The sequence below is a fragment of the Mya arenaria genome, chromosome 3 (assembly GCF_026914265.1).
Source record: "Mya arenaria isolate MELC-2E11 chromosome 3, ASM2691426v1".
Taxonomy (NCBI): Eukaryota; Metazoa; Mollusca; class Bivalvia; order Myida; family Myidae; genus Mya; species Mya arenaria.
In genome coordinates this window covers 27,378,845-27,401,843 of record NC_069124.1, presented here as the reverse complement: position 1 = coordinate 27,401,843, position 22,999 = coordinate 27,378,845, and the positions used below count along the sequence as shown (strand labels likewise).

At 34.9% G+C, this 22,999-nt stretch overlaps 1 protein-coding gene across 2 annotated transcripts; it reads right to left on the bottom strand.

Annotated features, from left to right (window-relative positions):
* Positions 1–6,257: 6,257 nt before the first annotated feature.
* LOC128227230 (protein draper-like) lies at positions 6,258–20,824 on the bottom strand. Of its 2 annotated transcripts, XM_052937537.1 has the most exons (9): positions 20,582–20,824; positions 19,353–19,465; positions 18,365–18,577; positions 15,733–15,948; positions 15,086–15,211; positions 13,351–13,482; positions 11,401–11,547; positions 8,604–8,766; positions 6,258–6,900 (listed from the first exon to the last, which is right to left on the bottom strand). In XM_052937537.1, the coding sequence occupies exons 2-9, from the start codon at positions 19,420–19,422 to the stop codon at positions 6,801–6,803; spliced, it is 1,167 nt and encodes a 388-aa protein (XP_052793497.1). In that variant the 5' UTR covers positions 19,423–19,465; positions 20,582–20,824; the 3' UTR covers positions 6,258–6,800. The 2 variants fall into 2 exon arrangements, with proteins under 2 accessions (XP_052793497.1, XP_052793498.1); XM_052937538.1 differs by lacking the exon at positions 15,086–15,211.
* Positions 20,825–22,999: the final 2,175 nt, after the last annotated feature.

The window sequence follows — 22,999 nt, the reverse complement described above, 5'->3', positions numbered from 1 at the left end:
ACAGTTCATGTCAGTGGTATAATCAGGGCACACATCATGTCAGTTGTATAATCAGTGGACAGGTCATGTCAGTTGCAGAATACGTGGACAGGTTGTACCAGGTGTAGAGTCAGGGGACAGGTCATGTTAGTGGTAGAATCAGTATACAGGTCATGTCAGTGGTAGAATCAGTGTACAGGTCATGCCTGTGGTAGAATCAGTGTTCAGGTCATAGCAGTGGTAGAATAAGTGGACAGGTCATGTCAACGGTAGAATCAGTCTACAGGTCATGTCAGTGGTAAAAACAGTGGACATGTCATGTCATTGGTAGAATATGTGGACAGGTCATGTCAGTGGTAGAATCAGTGGACAGGTCATGTCAGTGAAAGACTCAGTTACAGGTCATGTTAGTGGTACATTTAGTGTATAGGTCCTGTCAGTGCTTGAATCAGTGGAAAGGTCATGTCAGTGATGGAATCAGTGTACAATTCATGTCAGAGGTATAATCTGTGGACAGGTCATGTCAGTGGTAGAATCAGTGTATAGGTCATGTCACTGGTAGAATCAGTGGACAGATCATGCCAATTGTAGAATAAGTGTACAGGTCAAGCAAGTGGTAGAATCAGTGGACATTTCATGTCAGTTAAAGAATCAGTGGACAGGTCATGTCAGTGGAAGAATCAGTGGACAGGTTATGTCATTGGTATAATCAGTGTACAGGTCATGTCAGTGGAAGAATCAGTTACAGGTCATGTTGGTGGTATAGTCAATGGACAGGTCATGTCAATGGTAGAATCAAGGCACACATCATGTCAGTTGTATAATCAGTGAATAGGTCATGTCAGTTTTGAAATACGTGGACAGGTTGTACCAGGTGTAGAATCAGGGGATAGGTCATGTTAGTGGTAGAATTAGTGTACAGGTCATGTCAGTGGTAGAATTGATGGGCAGGTCATGTCAGGGGTAGAATCAGTGTTCAGTTCATGTCATTGGAAGAATCAGTGGACGGGTCATGTCTGTGGTGGAATCAGTGGATAGGTCATGCCAGTGGTATAATCAGTGGACAGGTCATGTCAGTGGTAAAATCAGTAGAATCTGCAGTGTACATGTCATGTCAGTGGTAAATCTGCAGTTTACAGGTCATGTCAGTGGTAGAATCAGTTGAAAGGTCATGTCAGTGGTAGAATCTGCAATTTACAGGTCATGTCAGTGGTAGAATCAGTGTACAGGTCGTGTCAGTGGTAGAATTAGTGGACAAGTCATGTCAAAGTTATAAGCAATGGACAGGTCATATCAGTGGTAAAATCAGTGGACATGTCATGTCAGTCGTAGAATCAGTGGTAGTGTCTAGATAACTACCAATCGTCAGTCAGTTAAATTTGTGCTGTGAAATTTTAAGAAACTGTTAAATAATTATGTTGTTTTAACTAACTAAGGGAAGAAATTGTGTTAATGCAAAACTAAATTAAACATATGCATTGCGATTATACAAAGATATGAACGTACCTGAAATCCAATCACTTCCAGTAGCAGACTTCGAGGCCAATGATTTTCCAGTCTAACATGTGTAGTTATATTTATGAGAAGTTAGTAAATTAATAAATCATAATGTTCACTTATTATTTTCAAAGGAGGCTTCTTTCTGTCTTTTTTGCTTTGAATTATATTTCAAGTAGTTTTCTTTTCGTATTTGAAAAATTTAAGATAACAAATAAATGTATTATTTCAGCAAACAAATACTAAGTGTTTACATCCGTTTACTCTGCTATCCCATTTGAATTTGATCAGTTTGACTATTCAGCTAAAACCCCTTTAGGAATAATCCGCTCAGTGGTACATATCGTAAATCAATGTCGAAGTAGACCTAAAAAATGAAGAACAAGAAAGGCGGCACCTGTTAAATACATCTAAAAAAATATCTGATATGGCGTGTTACCAAGTGCTAAATCAACAAGGAAAATTTTGCTGAAGCCCAAGCCATATATATAAAGCTGATAAATTAGAATGTCCTGGACCAGAAAGGTATCTATTTATTGTATAGAGACATTTGCTGATTGCAAGTTGTTCATGACGATTGTACGATATTTGAGAGTGTTTTTTTTGTATTTTTGTCAGTACATTAGCTCCCATATCGGAACGGTTACATGTAGGCGGATATAAACCGTGCAATTACTATCATGCTGATAAATTACAGAATTATTCACTTAAACACTTGCTAGTTATTAAATGTTGTCCTTGATAAAACAGTCACGTCGAACACAACCCTCGTGAATGTAACCAAATAACTCGTGCTTAGCGCTTTTGTAGAGTTACAATAACTCAGGTGGAGGGTTAAACATGATGATGTATTTGTCTAAGCTTTTCTGCTACTGACTGGCCTGATAAGATTATGTTACATTATGTTATACATATTATATGCACAGTGTTTTAATCCGTTAGTATGCACTGGATGGTATCGGAAACCTGTTTACTATTATTTCTGATAGAAATCCACGCAACCACATGAGCACAGAGAGCAAAACCCGTTCGTCGATATTCAAAATAAAAGAGAAAATTCACACAACATTAACAGATTAACTCATGATTTTTACCCCACACAGATCTTCACACTTTACCTTGAAAACGAGAGGATCAGACAGGTATTGTGACTGTGATTGATGACTGAATCATTAAACAAACTCTTAAACTAGGAAAACGATTTAGCCAATGATTATCCGCAAGTGTTTTGCTAACATGATATAACTTTAAAATATTTATGCAATAAAAAACGTCGTAGTAATTTGGTCATTTATTTATGCCCTGTTAAATGTTAAAGTTCTTTCGTGCTTTTACTGTAATTATTTAGAACATAGATGCATTTGTTAAAGTTCATTGAGTAACGTTCATAAAATGTTTGCACTAAAAACGAGTAAATAATAAACAATCAACAAAATATCGGAGAACTTTTTACCAACGAACCTGTAAAATTGACGACTAAATGACGGATAGTGGCGTAGAAAACATTATTTGGGGTTATTGAGAAAATCAATTAAAATAATAATATTAATAAAACTTCTAAAATTAGTTGGTTTCCTCTCAGAAAATGTTGGTTTCAGTGTATGACCGTATTCGTGATCATAGAAAAACTATTAATATGCTTATCTATGACACTCGTGACATAAAATATTGAAATCAATAAAAAGCCTTAGAAATAATAATTTATTAAATAATAACATAATAAAACATAAACAATTTCGTTGGCTCAATACCATAAAAAATCATGATAACGTTATCATAGATGGTGCATACAATAACGCTAAATAATTACACAGTTTTTACAAACCCGCGAAAAATATCATTACAGTTAAATAAGGCACATACATTAATTTAACTTTCGTTTGAGAACATCGTTTCCAAACCAAACAAAAATCGGCAAAGGTAGGTTATTGCATGTTTACAATTTACCTGAAGTTAAATGAAACCCATCGAAGACATAAGAATAATAAATATGCCTACCCTAATATCAAGTTGTTTTGTTGTAAAACAATTTGTTTACACGGCTGTCTTGAGATTAAACTGTATTTATTTTACAACGATTGTGACGAAAGTTATTTTGTGTTGTGTCACTCTAGTTTGCAAGATATTGCGGCGCGTGATTTAGATCTTGTGTAGTGGGGTTTGGGGGGGGTCGAAACACCTGATTAAAATACTTCTTGTTCGGCTTGGCTACCACTCTTTGGATGGTATCTAATAGTATGTAGGAAAAGTTTCATCAATGTAGTTTGAACGTTAACGGGACTTTAATACAGGCCACTCATAACTACTGACAATTCGGTGTCAGCTTCTTACATTTTCTAACTTTTGTGTTTTATATGTCTGCTTTATCAGGACAAAGAAGGTCAGTGAGTTGCCATACGTGTCGCCAGCTGTAATTCCTGTTACAGTAGAACTTTCCTATAACTTGCCTATTACCATGTAGAAGTTGACATTCGTTTAAACATGACAGCAGAAAGAGTCGAAAAAGTGGGAACAGTATTAATCTGTTTTATATTGTATTAGTATCATGGTCGTTTTGCTTCTGAGGCCATGGAAAACAGCTAGCTGAAAAAACATACTTTAAGATACTTTACATCTCTTTCAGCTCGAAATGGCCATACTTTGAAACTGTTTGTTTGTGAAGAGTACTTTGACAGTTATACAAAAACGAGCTAACTTTAGCTTGGCCTGATGAAAAAAGGATCCACAGAACACCTCAAAATATTTAGCATAATACACTTTTAACAGCTTATAATTATAACAATGTTTGTATTCACTTAAACCTAATTTACTGCCCTAAATGGTAAACGTCAAATCATCATTGATAAATACACAACATGCCATTGGCGAGATTTGTGTTACTGCAAACCTAGCACGGATGTATCTGAACGTTTACAAACACTTCGGCTGAAATGTATGACAGACACTTTACAAAAAGCTATGGTGCCATGTACCCTCAATATGGTACACACTGCCTATATATCATTTTGCGGAGAATAATGTCAACATCTGCAAGTGTCTATCTAGAGTGATTTGGTCCCTCTGTAAGATGTATTTAAATAATGAGAGGAAATTCATTTTGTGCATTGATACGAAGAGGTTAAAACATCTGATATATGGCATTTGTTTCAATTGTTTTGTGCTTTAAGTAGTTTTACTATAACATAATATTGCAGTGGGTGTATTGATTAGGTCTGCATTAATTAACTGGTTCTGCTTTGGCTCACGGAAACAATCTTTGTTTCATGTAGTCCATGTTCCTTCGACTCTCCTTCAAAATGCAGAAGAACACCCTCAACAATTTCGTGGCTTCACTGAATCACGATAGTCAACTTACCTAATATAAAAATAGAACATATGTCAGCATGTGGTGAAAAACATTCAATGACGACAAGTTGATCAGATACAATACTAAGTTATTGTATTGTTGCCGATATAAGTAGTTCGTATTATAAACATTATCATGCATAGACACACCAATAGTATAAAACGCATACGGATAACAGAGATTTTTTAGTTTTGCATGTAGATCACTCGAATCAATTCAATCAAAGTAATGATATTTATTCCTATAATTGCAACTTAATTATGTTCAACGCTAGTAATATTGTTTTGCTCTAGAAATAAAAACACAGGAAACACCCTAGAAGAAATCTAGAACTGGCTTCATCTATACTAAATATGCAAAACAGCAAATTATTGCGTAATCCATCAGTTAATATCAATTTTCCTCAATTTTTGTAGAAAGAATTCAGAAGTTTAAAAGTTTTCCAAATTTAACAAATTAGTAGGTTCAATTTTCCACCATGTAGCTCAGAAAAAAACGGGCCCTGGGCTTTCAATAACACACATAAAGACAAGTGTTAATTGTCGGTGGTAGATGGTACGTTATAACTAAATCCATACTAACAGGATGTTGTCAAGGATGCCCTCTCTATATTGAAGACTAAAATGTCTACTTCCGATTGATACAAGAAAACAATTGATGCATTAAGAGGGAATTATCTGGAATTCGTTCTTTCGAATGACATTTTCAAAACAAACAATTAAGCTCAATGTTAATTTTTCAAAACTCGCTTTTTTGCTTGTCGCCAATGGAGATTACTGCGTAGGAGTTTTATAAACATAAAGAAAATTGAAATAGTACCGTGTAACCTTAATCTATTTGGGGGAAAGTTGATATTTCAAATCAAAATTTTCGAAAAAAAATCAGGGCTATTATAATGTATGTTTTCATTATCAATTAAAGTGTACATTTTTATAAAACACATTGAACTTCACATTGTATCGTGCAATGTGGAAACTATCGAAAGCATTGTTTTACACTTATTATGTTTATGTCTCAGTGATGCACGTAATGTTTAGTTGCTATACTTTGATTTCAGTCCAATACCGCCACTCAGAGATAAGTCTTTCATAAATATCTCATATTAAATATCTGTTGATGAAACTAGAACTTGCTGACTTCCGGCTGATGCAACATGGAGTCCTTGAAATATAAAAGGTGCAAAAATAATCAAAGTGAGTAATTGTCCTAGGAGGAATGCGACATAACTTTTTATTTGTTTAAATCAATTTGATTTGAAATGAATTTAAAGGAAATTTATGGTTGTCATATACGTGAAACGCTAGAAGAAGTACTTTGAAGTATTGTGTGTTTTTTTAGGAAAAAATAGTGTATAATCTTATGTACATATAGATAAAGATAAGCTATGTATAGCTTTTACCGACAAATATTAATAAAAACAACAACAAAGTTCATCAAGAAACAAAACATGCAGCAACTAATTAAAAAGAAGCTATCATGTATATTTATACACTTACATAAATACATATTAATACCTTTTTGTAACATACGCAATACACAAAGGCTCATGAAAGCATAACAACAAACATACATATTGAACAATGCAGTATATCAATTTGGAATGATGATTGAGTATAAAATGGTACCATTGACTTATTGTTATACATTAAACCATGTAGCTCTGCTCTTTTGATTTGTGCACACACCGTAAATAAAGTCGACTCATGAACTTCCATTATGGGTATTTGGGTCATCAGAACTACATTGAAATACCAAATAACAGCTGAGTGTATAATAAACCACAATATAACCATTAACATAAAGGGTTAACTAAAGTCAGCCTTGGATTTCAAGTTTGATAAAATAGTTTGCATGTCACTGAAAAACACAAATAAGTATGTACGTGTAATGAAAGAACGCACAAAATATGTGGCAGTTCTATTGAAATAAACTATGATTTTCATCGCATCCTCACACAGAGAAAAGTTCTTGACACGCGTCAGTTCTGGATAGTCTGATAGATATGTTCATCGCTGTTTTGAAGCTGTACTTCGTTCGGCCCTTCGTATGCTCTCCCCGTATTAACATAGTCGATGTCTCTGGAAAATATGTAAAGTGTGCAATCTTACAACCTTATCTTAACGAAACATGCTTGTTTACACTATTTTTTTCTACAAAAATATGCTATGTAAAGTCGTTTGTTTCTTAGTTCGGTTACGTGAAAATTAAAATGTCATCGAATCCCAAAACGGACATAATAAGTAGAGTCAAAGACTCTTGTTTGGTCATACTATTAGATGGACTAGATCTAGTGTTGTTATGGTTGTGAACTTAAATAAAATATAGGTCAATAAGGATTTAAAACTAGGAATGCAAACGAGTGGCAACATATCTGTATTCGAATATTCTGTAGATCTTCCGATCGAATATTCGATAACAAAAATGAATCGTTAAGAAATTGTAGTAAACTATTGTTATTCACTTTCGCCGGGGCAGTTTTTTTCCTTCTTCGTAGATGGTACCCGGCTACATTATACTCCCCCCAAGCGACGATACTTGTTTTTCCCCAAATTAAACTCTGAAATTAGCCATTTTTAGAAACAATCTCATCAAAAAGGAATTAGTTTTGAACAAACAAAGACTAAAATCGAATTATTTAAATTATATTGCCTTCTTATTTGTAAATAAAGATAGATCGCCGTAAATTCCTGGTTCAATGACGTTAAGCGCCAACGGAAGGTTGTTTTTGCCGTCTGACGATCCACAATACTCGCGAGAGGGGTATCTAATTTTCAATATTCTGCAATACCTCGCAATCTCGTTCATTGGTCGACCTTAACTAAATATAACTATGGAAAAAACAAACCAACTCCGAGACTAGTAACAGATTTGAACGAAAACAAACGTGGATTTTGATTCATCTATTGTACAACAATTCAGGAAATTTATCCTTAAACGCTATACTTTACAGTTGCAGTTCAAAGCACGAACGTTATATCGAAACAACTAGCAAATATCATCTATACAATCACGGCGGTTTCAGCAGTATTGCACAGGTTAATTGGCAGCCAATTAAACACATTGGTGTGAAGACCGATTCCGTAACTCCTTAATTGACATGGTCATTTAAATGTACCGAACATAATTGAAATTTGTTTGATGTCACTTGTCTCATGGCCAGCCATTCTAAACTTACGGGGACTGTTTATAGTACCCGATGACGGGTCCCTTATTGCAATATGAAGCGCGTGCAGTGTATTGTCAACCCGTTCAAGCCTCTGGCATAACGGGACAACCGTTGAAAAAACAACAAGATAAACACACACTCTATACAAAACAACAGAGTTGCAGGCACAAGTTTGTTTATAAAAAAATCAACAAAATCCAACGAATATTCCAATACTGATTTTGACCTACGAATACCTAACGTTCGATTGAATATTCCAATACTCGTTTGCCTCCCTATGTTAAATACATTATTCTTTCCTCATAAAAACGCTTATCTCATAAAGAATATAATTGTCATTAACGTGATAATCACCCGATACATATACCGCGTCTCATGAAAGTATCCGATGTGAAATTTGAAATGATAATTGTATTAAACTCCAAATGCATAATTCTGGTTCAGCTGAATTGCGTCAAGTTTTCATTTTTTGCATTATTTTGAAAATCATTCACATCGTTTAACCAACGTGTGAATGCATCTAAATGTACATGTAATGTTTGGAAATTTTATCAACTGTCTCCTGTATTATTACCACTATAAACTAAAAGATTCATTCAGCGATATATTACTCACGGAATAACGTTAGTTGTGTCTCTTTCCTTTGATGCCGACTTGTATCTTCTATATCCAAGAATACAAGCAAATACCAGTCCGAGAAGGAGAAGACATCCTGCTACCGACACTCCAGCCACCCCGGCAACCTCGTAGACGGTAAACATCCGCTCCTCCTTATAATCTGCAAGTAGTTTATTATCAATAATGATGATTTCACTCATATCTTTATGCATGGACTACCATGGGAGTCTCCTTTTCAGAACAGCTTACATTTAATATTTTATCATTCTCAAGTCACTATTCCTAGTTGAAAGTAAAGTCATACGAGTACGACATTTAACCAAAATAAACGTCTTCAAACACTTTCGCCACTTTAATGAGACGCGATTAACTTAAAACGACCTTTTAAGAACTGTGTCTACATACAATATGAAATAGGAAAAGAATGCATTAGTTGTGTGTTGAAGTTGTATGGTAGTTAGCCAGCTTAAAAGAGTTCAATTCAATGTTTAAATTGTTCGTCTACCGCAAAATTTCATGATCCAGCCGTCCGCACAGCTATTTCATGCACCATAAGACATTGTTACACCAATCCTGACATTGGATGCTGCAGTTGCTGTGTCACTTGCGTATGTACGTGTCACCTGGACATTCTGTATTGAACTATATTACTATAAAAACTAGTAGTCAGCCAAGCAGCCAATCCCTGTATCAAAAACCTTTTGAGACAAGCTCAATGGCTATTACTACATGAATCATCATAGTATGCGGAAACAATGGGAACCAGCCCAATTTCCATGACCAAAAAAGCTCAGCCCTGTATCAAATGAAATTACAGGAAGCAGCGACGTAGACAGAAACTACTGGGACAAGTTATACAGATTTGTCAGCAGCATTGTGACTTTTTCGCGTAGGCCAGGACATTAAGGTGTGTCTGTCCATACAAGATGGGAAATAAAGTTACATAGTCCAGCAAGGATGTTTTTGTGACAGAACGACGTCTGTTAATAACTGAGCTTAGTATCGAGGAGGCTAGAATCGGTAGAGATTGTGGTGATCAGAAACCAGAACAATGTAAAGTTTGTCAGGACTAAGGGCTTTAATCAAAAACTACTGGAAAACAATTATTGATAATATTGAAATTGTAAGTTCTGCACGATCGGATACAGCCATACACGTGGGATTTCTTAAGGTAAACGAACCGCATAAAAAATTATATATCAGTCATTATATATTCATATTTAGAAAACTATATCTTATTAAATTTTTGGCCAAATAAGTAAGAACTGTGTTGTTATTTTATTATTTTATTTGAAATTATTTGTCATATACTTTAAATTTTAGGTAGCTTGTTAATAATTGAAATTATTTTTTTAAGTAAACCGGCTTTCCGATTGAATGTTGGCAGAATAGCAGAATTAAGTCGTTTTAACCATATGGATAATTAGCACGTCCAGGATTATGAAAATGCGACAGTCAGTGTGAGTCCTTATCTGTCTACTTTCAAGGTAAATTAAAAGCAGTTAAGTGTTAGTCGTCGTTCGAAGTTTAAATTGGTTCTTGACTTTTTTGTTGTCAATTATTGAACACAGGTAATTGCTATATATGGGGTAGAAAAGCACCAGAAACTTGATATCTATAGAGTTATTCCGGTGCAAGTATTCAGTTACAAGGAGCATAGCGATCTAGTATGGTAAGATGAGATTTTGGCTAGAAGCTCTTGGGAGAATGAAACCGGGTTTCTACGCTGGACACAGAACATTGCGGTCTTTGTGTGATGACAAGGTCCCAAGTTTGTGACGTTGGAATGAAAGGCCCCAGAGATGTGTCATATTTGGTTGTTTTCTAGTGTATCAGTTCAATAAAAACAGTCACATATACCATTGTTATCTAGTCGTGTGAACAGAGTTGGTGAGGTGTTTGATATCCTCTGTCAAAGCTTCCATAAGTGAGGGCCAATTAATTAAAGCTGATCAAACCAATGAACAATAGTTAATATTTGAATACTTTTAGTGCAACATTACATTATTTTCGATTCATTAGTTCTAAGCAATGTATCATGATTAAAAGATAAGACCGATTTATATACATGTATTAAGGTATATGACAACGTTCCTCCGAAAAATATGAATGTCGGCCAATTTTAATGAAACTTGGAACAAACATTTGTCAATGACTCTTCTTTAACGAGGTGTATTAATTGAAAAGCAATATAGTTCTGTTACTTAAATAAGTAACAGCAGTTTAAATTTGACAAGCAGAACCGACTTAAGGACTTTAAATTGGAGTGATAAGACTAATCAATGTTGGAAAAATAAAGATCCAAACTTGAGGAGGGGAGGGTCTTAAAAAGCAAAAAAGGCTCTATTTAAACAACGTGGCAATTGTATGAATGATAACAGTTGAACATCGGTTCCAAATTATTGTCCACTAGAAGTAATCATGATACAATATATTTCGACTTATAAACACTTGTGTCATCGAAACTTAAACTTAAATTTAGCTAAAATCTAAAATCTTTTTAAGAGGAAAACCACGTTTAAACTAAATTATATGTTTCAAGAGAGTAAGCTGCGCTCCTAATGTATTATGTCATACAGACTTTCAATTGACAGTGCATCCGCCATTGTGAATATCTTACCATCTTACCTCCTTAATTGATGTATTATCCTTGTGAGGGTAGGTATTTGAATTTCTGCTCAGGTGTTCATTCATAAAAACGAAAATAAACTGTTAACTTGTAAAATAAACCGATATGTGCTCTCCGCAATGAGACCACATTCACATTAATAGACAAAAACATTTCAGTACTTACGAGTTTCACACTTTGGATCTATCTGGAAATTATATCCAGGCTTGCATCCATGGTTGCACATCCCGTTGACACGGTGACACTCTTCAGCAATACAATGTTGACTACAATTCCTAGAGCAGTAGTCGCCATATCTGCCAGTGGGACATTCTTAAACACATGAAATAACCTTGTTTTTGGTAGGTTTTGCGAATTGTGTTCAATTCGTATATTCTAACTAAATTCCCGCGAATTATGTCGCCTGGCTGGAGCGCCTAATGTTGTCGTACCAAAGGCAATAGGAGTCATCTACTGACCATAACAGATGTGATGTAAAGATGAGGGACAAGTCATGCACAAGTAAAAAATCGGGAAACGTATTTCGATCTTATGCGAGGACATTGAGGTTATTTTGTCCGGCTTCGTGTTCGCGTGCGTCGTTCTCATCGTAAGCGTCGCGCAATTTCCAACCAATAACAGTTCAATTAAGTACTGTCTTTAGAGTATATACGCTTAGTATATTTGATGACGCGGGCGCCGACGACACAAAATATTAGTTTTACCGTCGCTTCTTAAATGACACCATCTTATCAGATTACAGGAAGCTCAAAGTGCGTCGAAATATGTATAAATGAACTCATAGTTAAAACAACCAAATATTATTATTTTAACAGTTATATACCAGTCTCGTAACTGCTGTATACCTGTAACATATTTAAACGGATACTACTGACAATACCATGTCCTAACAACCATGTGACCACTTTTAATTTACCATTCCCTTCCACAAAGCAACACTTATTAAAGAAAGGCATTTCCTGCACTACAACCGCATTCAACCAACAGGAAACAGTCTACACACAGATTGAGAGCGGAGGTTATGCTTGCACTGCTTGTCTCGACTAGAAAGCTGCGTTCGATTTGGAATGGCACGGGTGCCTATTTCACAAACTTTAACTGTTGGGGATATGTTGAAAACTGTTGCGCATAATAATACATTCATTCTGTAGTATAAAATGTGTAGTTCGAACAAACGGGTGTACATAAAATGTCAAGTGTGAAAGCTCAGTTCGACAGGACGGAGTATTGTTGTTTGTTTCTTTTCAGCACACAAGTATTTGAAATGATAAATGATTTGACATAATATATACATCATGTTTAAAGGTAAATGATTAAAAGTTAAATTCCTATATATTTTACACAGCCTTGCTAAATTCATGTATATAAAAGCGTAGTTCTGTTTTAGACATTTGTCAGTATGGTATTTATGTACACATGTATTCTTTTTAAGATAAAAAACGCCTAAGGTTTAGCATTTTGTCTTGCCTTTGATCAAACAGGTATATTTTGTTACATCTGGTGAGAAACAAAATTGTAAGAATGAGTTCATGGCTTTTTAAGGCCCAGTATATTTTGGTAATGTAAACTCTTCGAAGTATATGTATATCCAAGTGCATTTATCGCAATAACAATCATCAACAAAATCGAAGGTATATTTAAAATTTAGCACGAAAAATGGCACTACCAAATTTGCATAGCACAAACCTTTCTTAAAGGACCAGTATATTTAATTAAAGTTAATTTATTAAAACGTTTTTATATCCATATAACATCTCCTAACTCTATATTTACATTTTTAAGCCACAGGATGATAACAAAAGTGCATTAACAAACAATCAACAAACAAGAAAGACAATTATAAAATTAGTGCCCATTTATTGTCCCCAAAACATGCACAATTTGTTAAACGGCCTACACGCTCATTATATGCCCAATGAATGACAAGTTTTCTGGTTCCCATTTTATAGTTCAGTGGTATCCGAGAAAAGAAAGCCATCACTCCGACAAAGAAAGGAAGTAGTCCCTTTCATGTGAAACGTAAAATACTTGTAGTGCGTGTGTGTGTGAGTATTTCGACTTCAAGCCCGTTAGAAATAGGTAAAACAGGCGATTAGAATACCAAGATTTCAATACCTTGGTCACATTTATCTCCAGCAAATCCTTCTGCACACCCACCCGTGCAATAGCCATCAATTTTGTTACATGGAGGCTGCTTACAATTCCCACACACTTGTTTGCAGTCATCGTAGAACCCAGAATGGCATGCTAAATGACATATAATTTGTTATGTAAAGTAGATGTTCACATATTATTAATTATAATGGATACATGTTGTTTCAAACATTAACCACTCCGTTTTGTTAAAATAAATAAAACATATTGGGATCCAATTAAGGGTTTTAGTTTATATTTCTACATCTATATGATATAATTGGTAAACTGATTTACAATTAAATTAAAAATAAATATTTTTTTAGTAACTGTGTTATTATAAGATATACAAACGATCAGTTTTGCCTCAGTCAAGAAAAAACAACCGGACTCTTGTCGTTATGTTTATGCACATGAATCATAGGAAATTATTCTTATACTTACCACCATAAGTTATGTTTTATTTACTTACTCATTATCAATTAAGAAATTGGCTTAATAAAATAAGGTACTGAAGCTTGCTACGCGTTAGAAGTCTCGAGAAATTTGGGCCAGATTCTCTCTAGAAACTCGTTTTGTTATGTTTTACAAACAAAACAAATATTGCAAATATATACGTATTAACAAACAAAAAATGCGATTTGAAAAATTAAAGAGTAAAGCATTTTCGAAGAGTATATTTGTTTGAGCAGAAATAAAGAGAGATACATTTCAGTGTTAATATGACATTTTTTATTAGATCTCCACTGTTCCAAATGTTCTTAAACCGTAGCGACCTGTCAGTGGCTTCAATCAAGTAACAAAGTAGTGTTTTATCGGGAAATTCGTTTATTAAGTATGTTTCGCTTTAGAAAGTTTTCTTAAAATCGAAATGTACGCATTAAATATACAGCCATTACACATAAAGTTTACAAAGTATTGTTGGTGCACACATATCAAAGACTTACAACATGTAAATGTTTAATATAATATTCAAACTAATGCGGACCCCTTCTCGTTATTATTAACACTTACGAAAAACGGAATAAAAATAAGTCTGAAGTTGCCAAGAATGACTTACTTACATAGTTAAGATCAAGATCTATCAAGAAAACGTTACCCTGATTCATGAACATTTTATAAGACTTGAGTTGTGAAACATGCAACTCTCTACCAGTATCAATCAATGCTGGCTTTTTAACAAAATCATTTATTCATTATTCGTATGTTGGATATTTGTCTAGGTTATTGTTTTTGTTTTGATCTCTTATGACACCACTTTTAAGTATGGCCTTCAAAGTATTTTGTAAATTTAAAATGGGCAGTTCTACTAATGAAAATTCCCTTTTCAGAGTCTATTGTTTATATTAAAATATTGACAGTTGAAAGCTGATTTGAATATCTCTCGAGACCAATCCTTGATATAAATCAATACTGGAGATTATACACAATTATGCGAGAAGGTTTCATGGTTTGGATTGAACCCAAACTATCTTCAATGAGAGTTATACACCTGTACCATTGGACCTCTCTAATAAACTAGTTCTCTCATACCCACAAATGTTTTAACAGTTTTACAATTAATTAAAATTAATTGATGCTAACGTCCTTTGAATCATTAACGGTTGAAACTTTATAAAAGTGATATACAATAAACATTTATAATAATCAATGTTAAAGATTGTTGGCGAAATTGATGCTCAAAAAACTGATTGTTAAAAGACTTTTGAAAAAATACCAGTTTCACATGTAGGTGGCTTCCAACCCGGCTCACATTCGGTGCAGTGACCAGAAATAACTTCACATTGGTTCTTACAATGACATCTTCGCACACACATGTCACCAAAATATCCTGACGGACATTCTGTCATAATTTAAAAACAGTATTTTTATATTTCATTGATACTATTTTGTGTATTTGAAGAAACACGATGAAGCCAAGACATATCATGGCACGAATTTAAATCAATGCAAATGCTGATATTAACCCTAGTTGTGCTACATTGATTCGCGTATATTGCCAATACTTCTATTTTGATGCCTTTACTTTTGAAGATCAATATTGCATAAATGATAATGCAATTCATAATGAAAAAACAACAACAGTTGATAACTGATTGATTCTTAATAAAAACACGAGCCAAAATTAGTATAACTGATTGTTTGTGGAGTAGTTATTGAAAAAAGGTTTATCATATTTTCAAATTTAAAGTCAAACGAAGCATTTTTTAGACTTTTATCCAACCTGTCGATACAAAAGCATATGAAAGGTCATTTAATATATGATTAATTAGTTTACGACATTCATGTCCCGCATATAATAGTAGTAAAAATATGACATTCACATCTAAAGCAAAGATTTGATTATGACATATAATTTCTTACTTGCTCCGAATACTTCTACTTCACAAATAGTCATCACGTCATTTGCACCATCTTTTTTTATGTTGATATACTGGGCTACCCGAGGAGCGTGATTAAACTGCACGATTAACCCAATAGTATTCGAATCAGGCAAGTGAACAACTGTACCACTGTTTGTTTCCATCGTATCATTACTTATATAAGCAGCAAGGCTTTGACTTTGCTCTCTTCCGAAACCTGTAATAAAAGATGTAATATAGTTGCCGCTTTCAGCCTGTTCCGAGGTCAAATCGGCGGTCTCTGTGTCTAACCCGGCCGAGCGGGACTAATATCCTGTGCCAAGGTCCGATAATAAACATAAAAATACACAATAAATACGAGGGGTGTTCGGAAAGCATTTGTACACAATTTTATAAACATACATAGCTCTATAAACTTTTTATTTATTTTCAGAAGCAAAATTACAAAATGACGCTTGTTATTATTACCATAGCAACGTTATGTAAACGTCAACGGGGCAACGTTAGGTAAATGATTGCAGAAGACATTGTTTCGTAATATTGGACACAATGCATTTGTCAAATTTTCTCAAAATATTCCTCAAAGTACTTCATACACTTCTCGTGTCTGTGAACCCAAGTTTTATAAATGTTGAAGACTTCTGCTGGTATTCTCCTTAAAACTCCCGAACAACCTCTGGCAAAGCTTTGACGTCGTCGAAACCTGAGCCTCTCAACTTATTCTTGATGGTGCGAAAAATCCAAAAATCACATGGTGTTAGGTCCAGAGATACAGGGGAGGTTGCATAGTTTTAATATCTAATCCAGCTAGTGCTGTCTTACTAATGACGTATGTGGTTGTTCGATGTCATGGTGAAGATTTGCCGACAATTACATTACGTAAAAACATTATAGCATAAGATATAAAACTAATTTAAACCTTTGAATAGTAGATGGCTGTCATTGTCTTCCCAGAGGGTACTGCGTGGCTTAGGATGACGCCCTGCATGTCGAAAAATACGATGGACATCATTTTTTTTCGCAGATGTCCTCGCGAAAGCTTTGGTAGGTATTTGAGTCTTCCACACTGAACTGTCTTGTTTAGTTTCGGGGTCATAAAGACTAACCCACGGTTCATCAGCAGTGATGATGGATTCTAGGAATCTGTTACCATGGTTTCTGTATTTTTTCAGAAATGTGTTACTGCCAGCAACTCGTTGTTGCTGTTGCTGGACAGTGAGCACACATAGAATCCAGCAAGCATTAACCTTTCTCATACCTGGCTGCGCTGTGATTCAATCATGAACAGATGCAGTCCCATGTCCAAATTTCAATGCGATATCAGTTAATCTCCGGTCAGCTCTCAGTTATTTGGAAACTCTGGGCTTTAATTAGACTATAATATAGCTAATGCTGCAAAAGGACCTTTTGGGAAAAGTAACCATAGTCTGTAAGTGGTCTTTACCCAGGCAAGAGCACACTTCAGGATCTCGATACAACAGCTCGTCTGTCATCTTGTGTTCCAGGAAATCGTCTGCCCCTGCTTCTTGGTCAGAAAACCACTTACTCACCGGTCACGTGACTGGCCAGACAAAACGTCCCAATTTTGTATCGGTTTAAACCACACTCTCCCACATCCTATTATTAAGGAGGGGGATTACAGACGTTTTCTACTGGACTGAGTCCGGTTTGACTCTTATTCTTCGAATCCATGACTTGCTTTGAAGTATGCAATAGTTGAACCCCAGGGAGTACCTTTGCGCTTAGGTTGGCATAGCTAGGGATCTTAGAAGGAGAACTGGCCAGGTACTTTGATACTTCAGACAAAACATCAAAGAGTACCTGTCTTATTACAGAGAGACTTCTGTATTAGTTACTTTTGATCACCACTACTCATATGCCAAGCCAAAAAGAGAACATGCACGACTAGCTTGAGACTTCAGACGAAATCTCAAAGAGCATTTATCTTAGTACAGAGACCTCTGCAGTGGTTACTAATGAGCACCAGTACTCATCAGCCCAGCCAGACCTCTAGCTTCTAAACACAGCATATTTGTCTTGGAGGATAATTTGCCTAGAAGTTTCAAAAATAGGTAATCATTGAATAAACACCAATTGGTACTCCAACTCCGGAGTGAGACAGAACGTTTAAGAGCTTATTTTTGGTATATTATGGAAAACCTACTAAGATACATGAGTATTGTGACACACACCAAAATAGCTCATAGACCAGGAGAACCCTGATACACACCGTAACTCAGGCAATTGATTGCATTTCTACTTGCATCCAAGTGCAAACTATAATGAATGATCCATATTCAGTATAAATAGTTATCCTTGCTTCCAAAAAACTCAAGATGGATTTCAACCTTATATATACAAATAAAACTAGGTTGATCATTTAAGGAATAATTCTCCTGCATATAGGGGAAAAGGTATACCGAAGCCGGTGTATTAGACTCTTGGAGCCGCCCTTGGCATTAGAAACCGTTTAGCCTGAACAACGTGTTCACATAGGAACACAAAAATTCAGGCTTTCATACATACTGATTTTCAAGTTATTCAATGGATTTCCTTTTTACAAATCAGATCAATTAAGTGGTTTTGTGATACACTTTACATGCTTACAAATTAAATGACTAACTTATACGTACCATCACGACCGATGACTTTTATGGAACCAATCAAATGCTTGGATCCAAAATTCATTTCCCACCACCGAGGTATTTGACGAACAGCTGTAGCACTGCATGTGCAACGAGATTCAGATTCATGGAAGATTGTTTCACCGTCGAAGGCTTTTTCTGCGGAGCATGTACGGTATTGTGACGACTGATTTGCGCTTCCTTTCACTTGATTCCCGGTCGCTAGAAAAAAAGAAGAAAACAGGTCGTTTAGTTAAAAACATCAACCCGGTTAATGATCACTTCGCCTTGTAACAGCAGCAGTAATTATAACATGGAGTTTTACCGAAAAACGTTTTTATATGGGCTTTGTTTGATCCATCAAAATGTGCTTTGAAATACTTTTGGGACAAGCCCAGTAGATATCAGTTGTAAAATAAACCCTGTTTAAAGGCACATGGTCCAGGTCTCAAACGACAAGGAACTAGAGGCGCAAACATATAAATAACACATACGCATATACAAACACACAAAAAAAAACACAGAACGAATACGCATCAGAACAGCATAACCGATAAATGGATTGTCCTCTTGGAACTGTTAGTTAAACACTGATTCAACTCAAATTAACTGGGTGTTTAAATAAGTATGTATTGTCAAAACTTCACACTTGGCCTATAAACGCATTTCAAAAGGGTGAGAGTGGTCTAGTGGTATAGGTGTCCGCCAATCAACCAAGAGGTTGTGGGTTCGATCCCCACCAGGGGTACTTTCTCATAGCCTCTCAAAAAGGACACAGTACTGGGTTCTGCCTAAGAAACGGGCTCAAGAGTGATTCTATACGCTATCAGCTTTCGTCACAATCGAGCTTAAATAAATTAGTATAAACCAAACGCATTTATGCTTATCGTAATTCAAGTCTAAATTGATAATATCCATTTACACATTATTTACTTATGTAGACTTTAAACTTGGTTCAACTGAAGTGAAATACGAGTTTTAAAGGTAAAATATTTACCTAATACCAAAACATTGGTAAAAATGTTCAAAATCAAGAAAACGATCACCCTCTTAAGTTCTTCGCACATTTTTCCCTCTGTAAAGATATCGTATCTGAGGTAAGGCAGCTGTCTGAAAAACACGACTATGTTATACAATCTTGTACATTCATGCTATTCATTAAGGCAGTAGGCATCTATCAATTTAAATACTAAATATACTTGTATGGAATACATTTTAACATTTGAATTTAAAAAAAAAATAAACGCCGCAATGCAAGGAAACCAGGTTTTCAATGATTGACAATAGAACTGCAGCCTTCATTCCAATATTCTGTTTTACCAGTTTTTCTATTTGAGCAACAATGACTTTCACCCGAAGGGCCTCAAACGCAATCCAATGACAGTTCGCCTTAACCCTTCCTACGTTTAGTCAAGATATGTCAACACGAACTAAAGTTATTCGGGTTCAACTATTTTTGTTCCACCTTTAGTAACAATGACCTTGACCTTGACCCCAGGGACCATAAACGCAACCCAATAAAAGGTCTCCATAAACTCTTCCTAAATACTTAGTTTAGTTAAGATATATCAACAGTAACTTACTAGTTTTCTATTCAGTTTCAATCGTTTTTATATTTTAAGTAACAATGAAAAGGACTTCAACCATAGAGGCCTTTAAACTTTTCCTAAATACCAAGTTTCGTCAAAATATGTCAACCCTAGCTAATTAAGTATCAACCGTGTCTCTATTTTAAGTAACACTGACCTTGACCTTGGCCCAAGGGGCTTAAACGTAATTCCATGAAAGGTTTCTATAATCTCTTCCTAAATACAAACTTAAGTCCAGATATGTCAGCCCTAATTATGGTTATTCAGTTTCAACCGTTTCTCTATTTTTAGTGACAGTGACCTTGGCCTATGGGGACGTAAACGCCATCCCATAAAATATCTCCAAAAACTCTTCTTTAAGAAGACGGCACAGTTTGTATACACTATTATCGTCAAAGATTTAAACATTGCTTTTCTTGTTTACTGTTACAAAACTGTAATATTACCTGTGTTCGATTAAAGTCAAGTATCATCAAATAAGTAACCGGAAGAAATATCACAGATTACATTGCCAGTCGACAAGTGTTATAAAAGCGTGAGGTTTAAAAAAAACCTGTACCTTAAAGATAATGTTTTAACTAATAAAGGATCATTTTAAATACAAATAATGTGCTTTTATACATAGAGCCGAACGTACCTGAAATTCAACTGCAACACAATACAAGTCTCTGTTTCCGATTCCTGTGTTATATCATTCTTACGAGTATTGTTGCAATCTTTTAGCAAATAGTTATATTTATTAAATTATACTGCAAACTAATCATTAATAAAGAATTTTCTGCAGTATTTTTCTAACTTTGATTTCATAACTAATTTCAAGTGCTGCATTCCTCGTATCTGTACACTTCAAGATTTTAAATAAGAAATGAACGTATTATTTTAGCACACTAAACGTAATGTGCTACCTCCGCTATATCTATGAATCTTTAATATCAATATAATTACGTTCAGGATTTGTTTTTGTTAGAGAGCCATTATAAATAAACCATTCAGCAGTATATATCGTAAATCGATATACCTAAACAAGGAAGTTGGCGCCTTTTAAAGGAAATATTGCAAACTGGCTAAATGCTACCGTGTATATGCCAGCTTCTCAGCGAATGTAATTCATGATTATTAAAGAAGCACTATTAATCCCCAATATGATTTACCATATTTAATTCAATTGTTTTAATTTACCAAAAGGGATGTAGTATATATTTACAATGGTTTTAATGACTGATACTGCATTAAGTTTGAAAGAAAGGTGCAGAAAACACGGTATTTCTTCCTTATGAGACGACAGTAGATCACAGTAAATATTTTAGCATTTACCAATCATTTAATATTTTTGCGTTTTCAGCTATGAATTACATGATTAAAAACGTATTATCAGTAATTAATATGTACCATAAAAGCGTTATTTAGTAAAAAGTGGAAAGTTTATCACTCAAAATTTATGTTTAGTATGCATGTGTGCATATTGATTTTGAATAAGCGTGTCACTTTAATTTAACAACTGTTTAAGCAATGGACACGGCTACGAATAATTTTCAGAATCCAACACCCATTGAAAACATTACTCACCAGTACATAAAGATGGACAAATATTTTTCAGCGTATTCAACTGACGATGCCACTCAGTTTTTGCAATAGTTTGACGCGTACATAACGTTGATGAAAAATTACTTTTGACTCACCAAAAGCTAAGGCACCTTTTCAACTTCTGCTCAAAGGTCATCTCCTTATACGTTTTACACAAACTCAGTTACTTACACACGACTACATTTATGGCAAAACAATTATTGTATATGAATATTGTGAACATGTTCCCGCTCGCATTGCAGAGTAATCCATGTTCAATATCATAAAATGGGCCCACTGAGGCTTAAACGATACTTTGCCACACTTGTTGCAAATATTCTAAAGCCCATACAACTTAAGGAGAACTCTTAGAATTTGCATATTTGTCCATATATATGCACAAAGCTACAGAAACATGCTCAGTAGCAAAAAGTTTAAACATAAACCCGGTTTAATGGCAATAGGCAACGCCAAAGACATAGAACACAAATTCACAAACAAGAAACCTAGAACAGCACACAACTCTACAAACAGCACAGTTCATAAATACTATATATATATATATATAATTGGTATGTTTATCAAGAATTGTTAGGTACCGCCTTGGAACGGTCAGTAAAAAGTAAAATTACTGGGGGTTTAAACCAGTTTATGTGCACAAACCTCACTCTTATCCCAACAATGTTTAATAAAGATAAAACACAAAAGATAAATCTTATCAAAGTATGCATTAACTTGAGGAAAATTATCAATAAAACAAATAATAATAAAAAAAAACGAAAAGGTAAACCCATAGTACTTCAATGATTAGAGATCCCAACTCTATCTGCAGACGGAGGGAAACAATTCAGAGCACCTAATGCAAATACTTTTCAAAGATACGATGCAGTCCATGCTTGTCATAACAAATATTCAGGATGCGTTACATAAGTCCCAAATCAGCGTGGCGTATGACTTTCGATAAGAAAGTATGGACCAGATTTCAGCGGCTGAAAACAAAAGGTCAATAACGGACAGGACGCAAAGGCAGCGACAACGGGCATGATGCGTTTGCGGTAAGAAGGGCCATTTGAAGCTAAGCCTTAGCTTAGTAAGGTGCAACTTGATAAGTTTAAAAAGAAGGACATTTTCCGTTTATTCATTTAAAATTCCTTAGCAGGTGTTCGTTTTAATGTCATAGAAACCAAAGTATTTAACCCATATTATTTAGATAACATTTGTTTTTAAATTAAGGCTAAATATATGCGAGCAACAATGACAACTTGGATGTTCAAGTGACATGCAAAGCTATTGCAGACAGCAAACGAAGACAGAACATTAATCAGCAGTTCTTGTACATTGTAGTTTCATTTTATTATTTCGAAGCTATTGATGTACATTCCCTTCACACAGCAGAGCGTTTTGACTTTTTTCAAGCTGCCTGTGTCTTTTTAATTTGAAAAAAATACAACGTAAAAGTATTAAATACATTATAATATAATAAGAACATGAC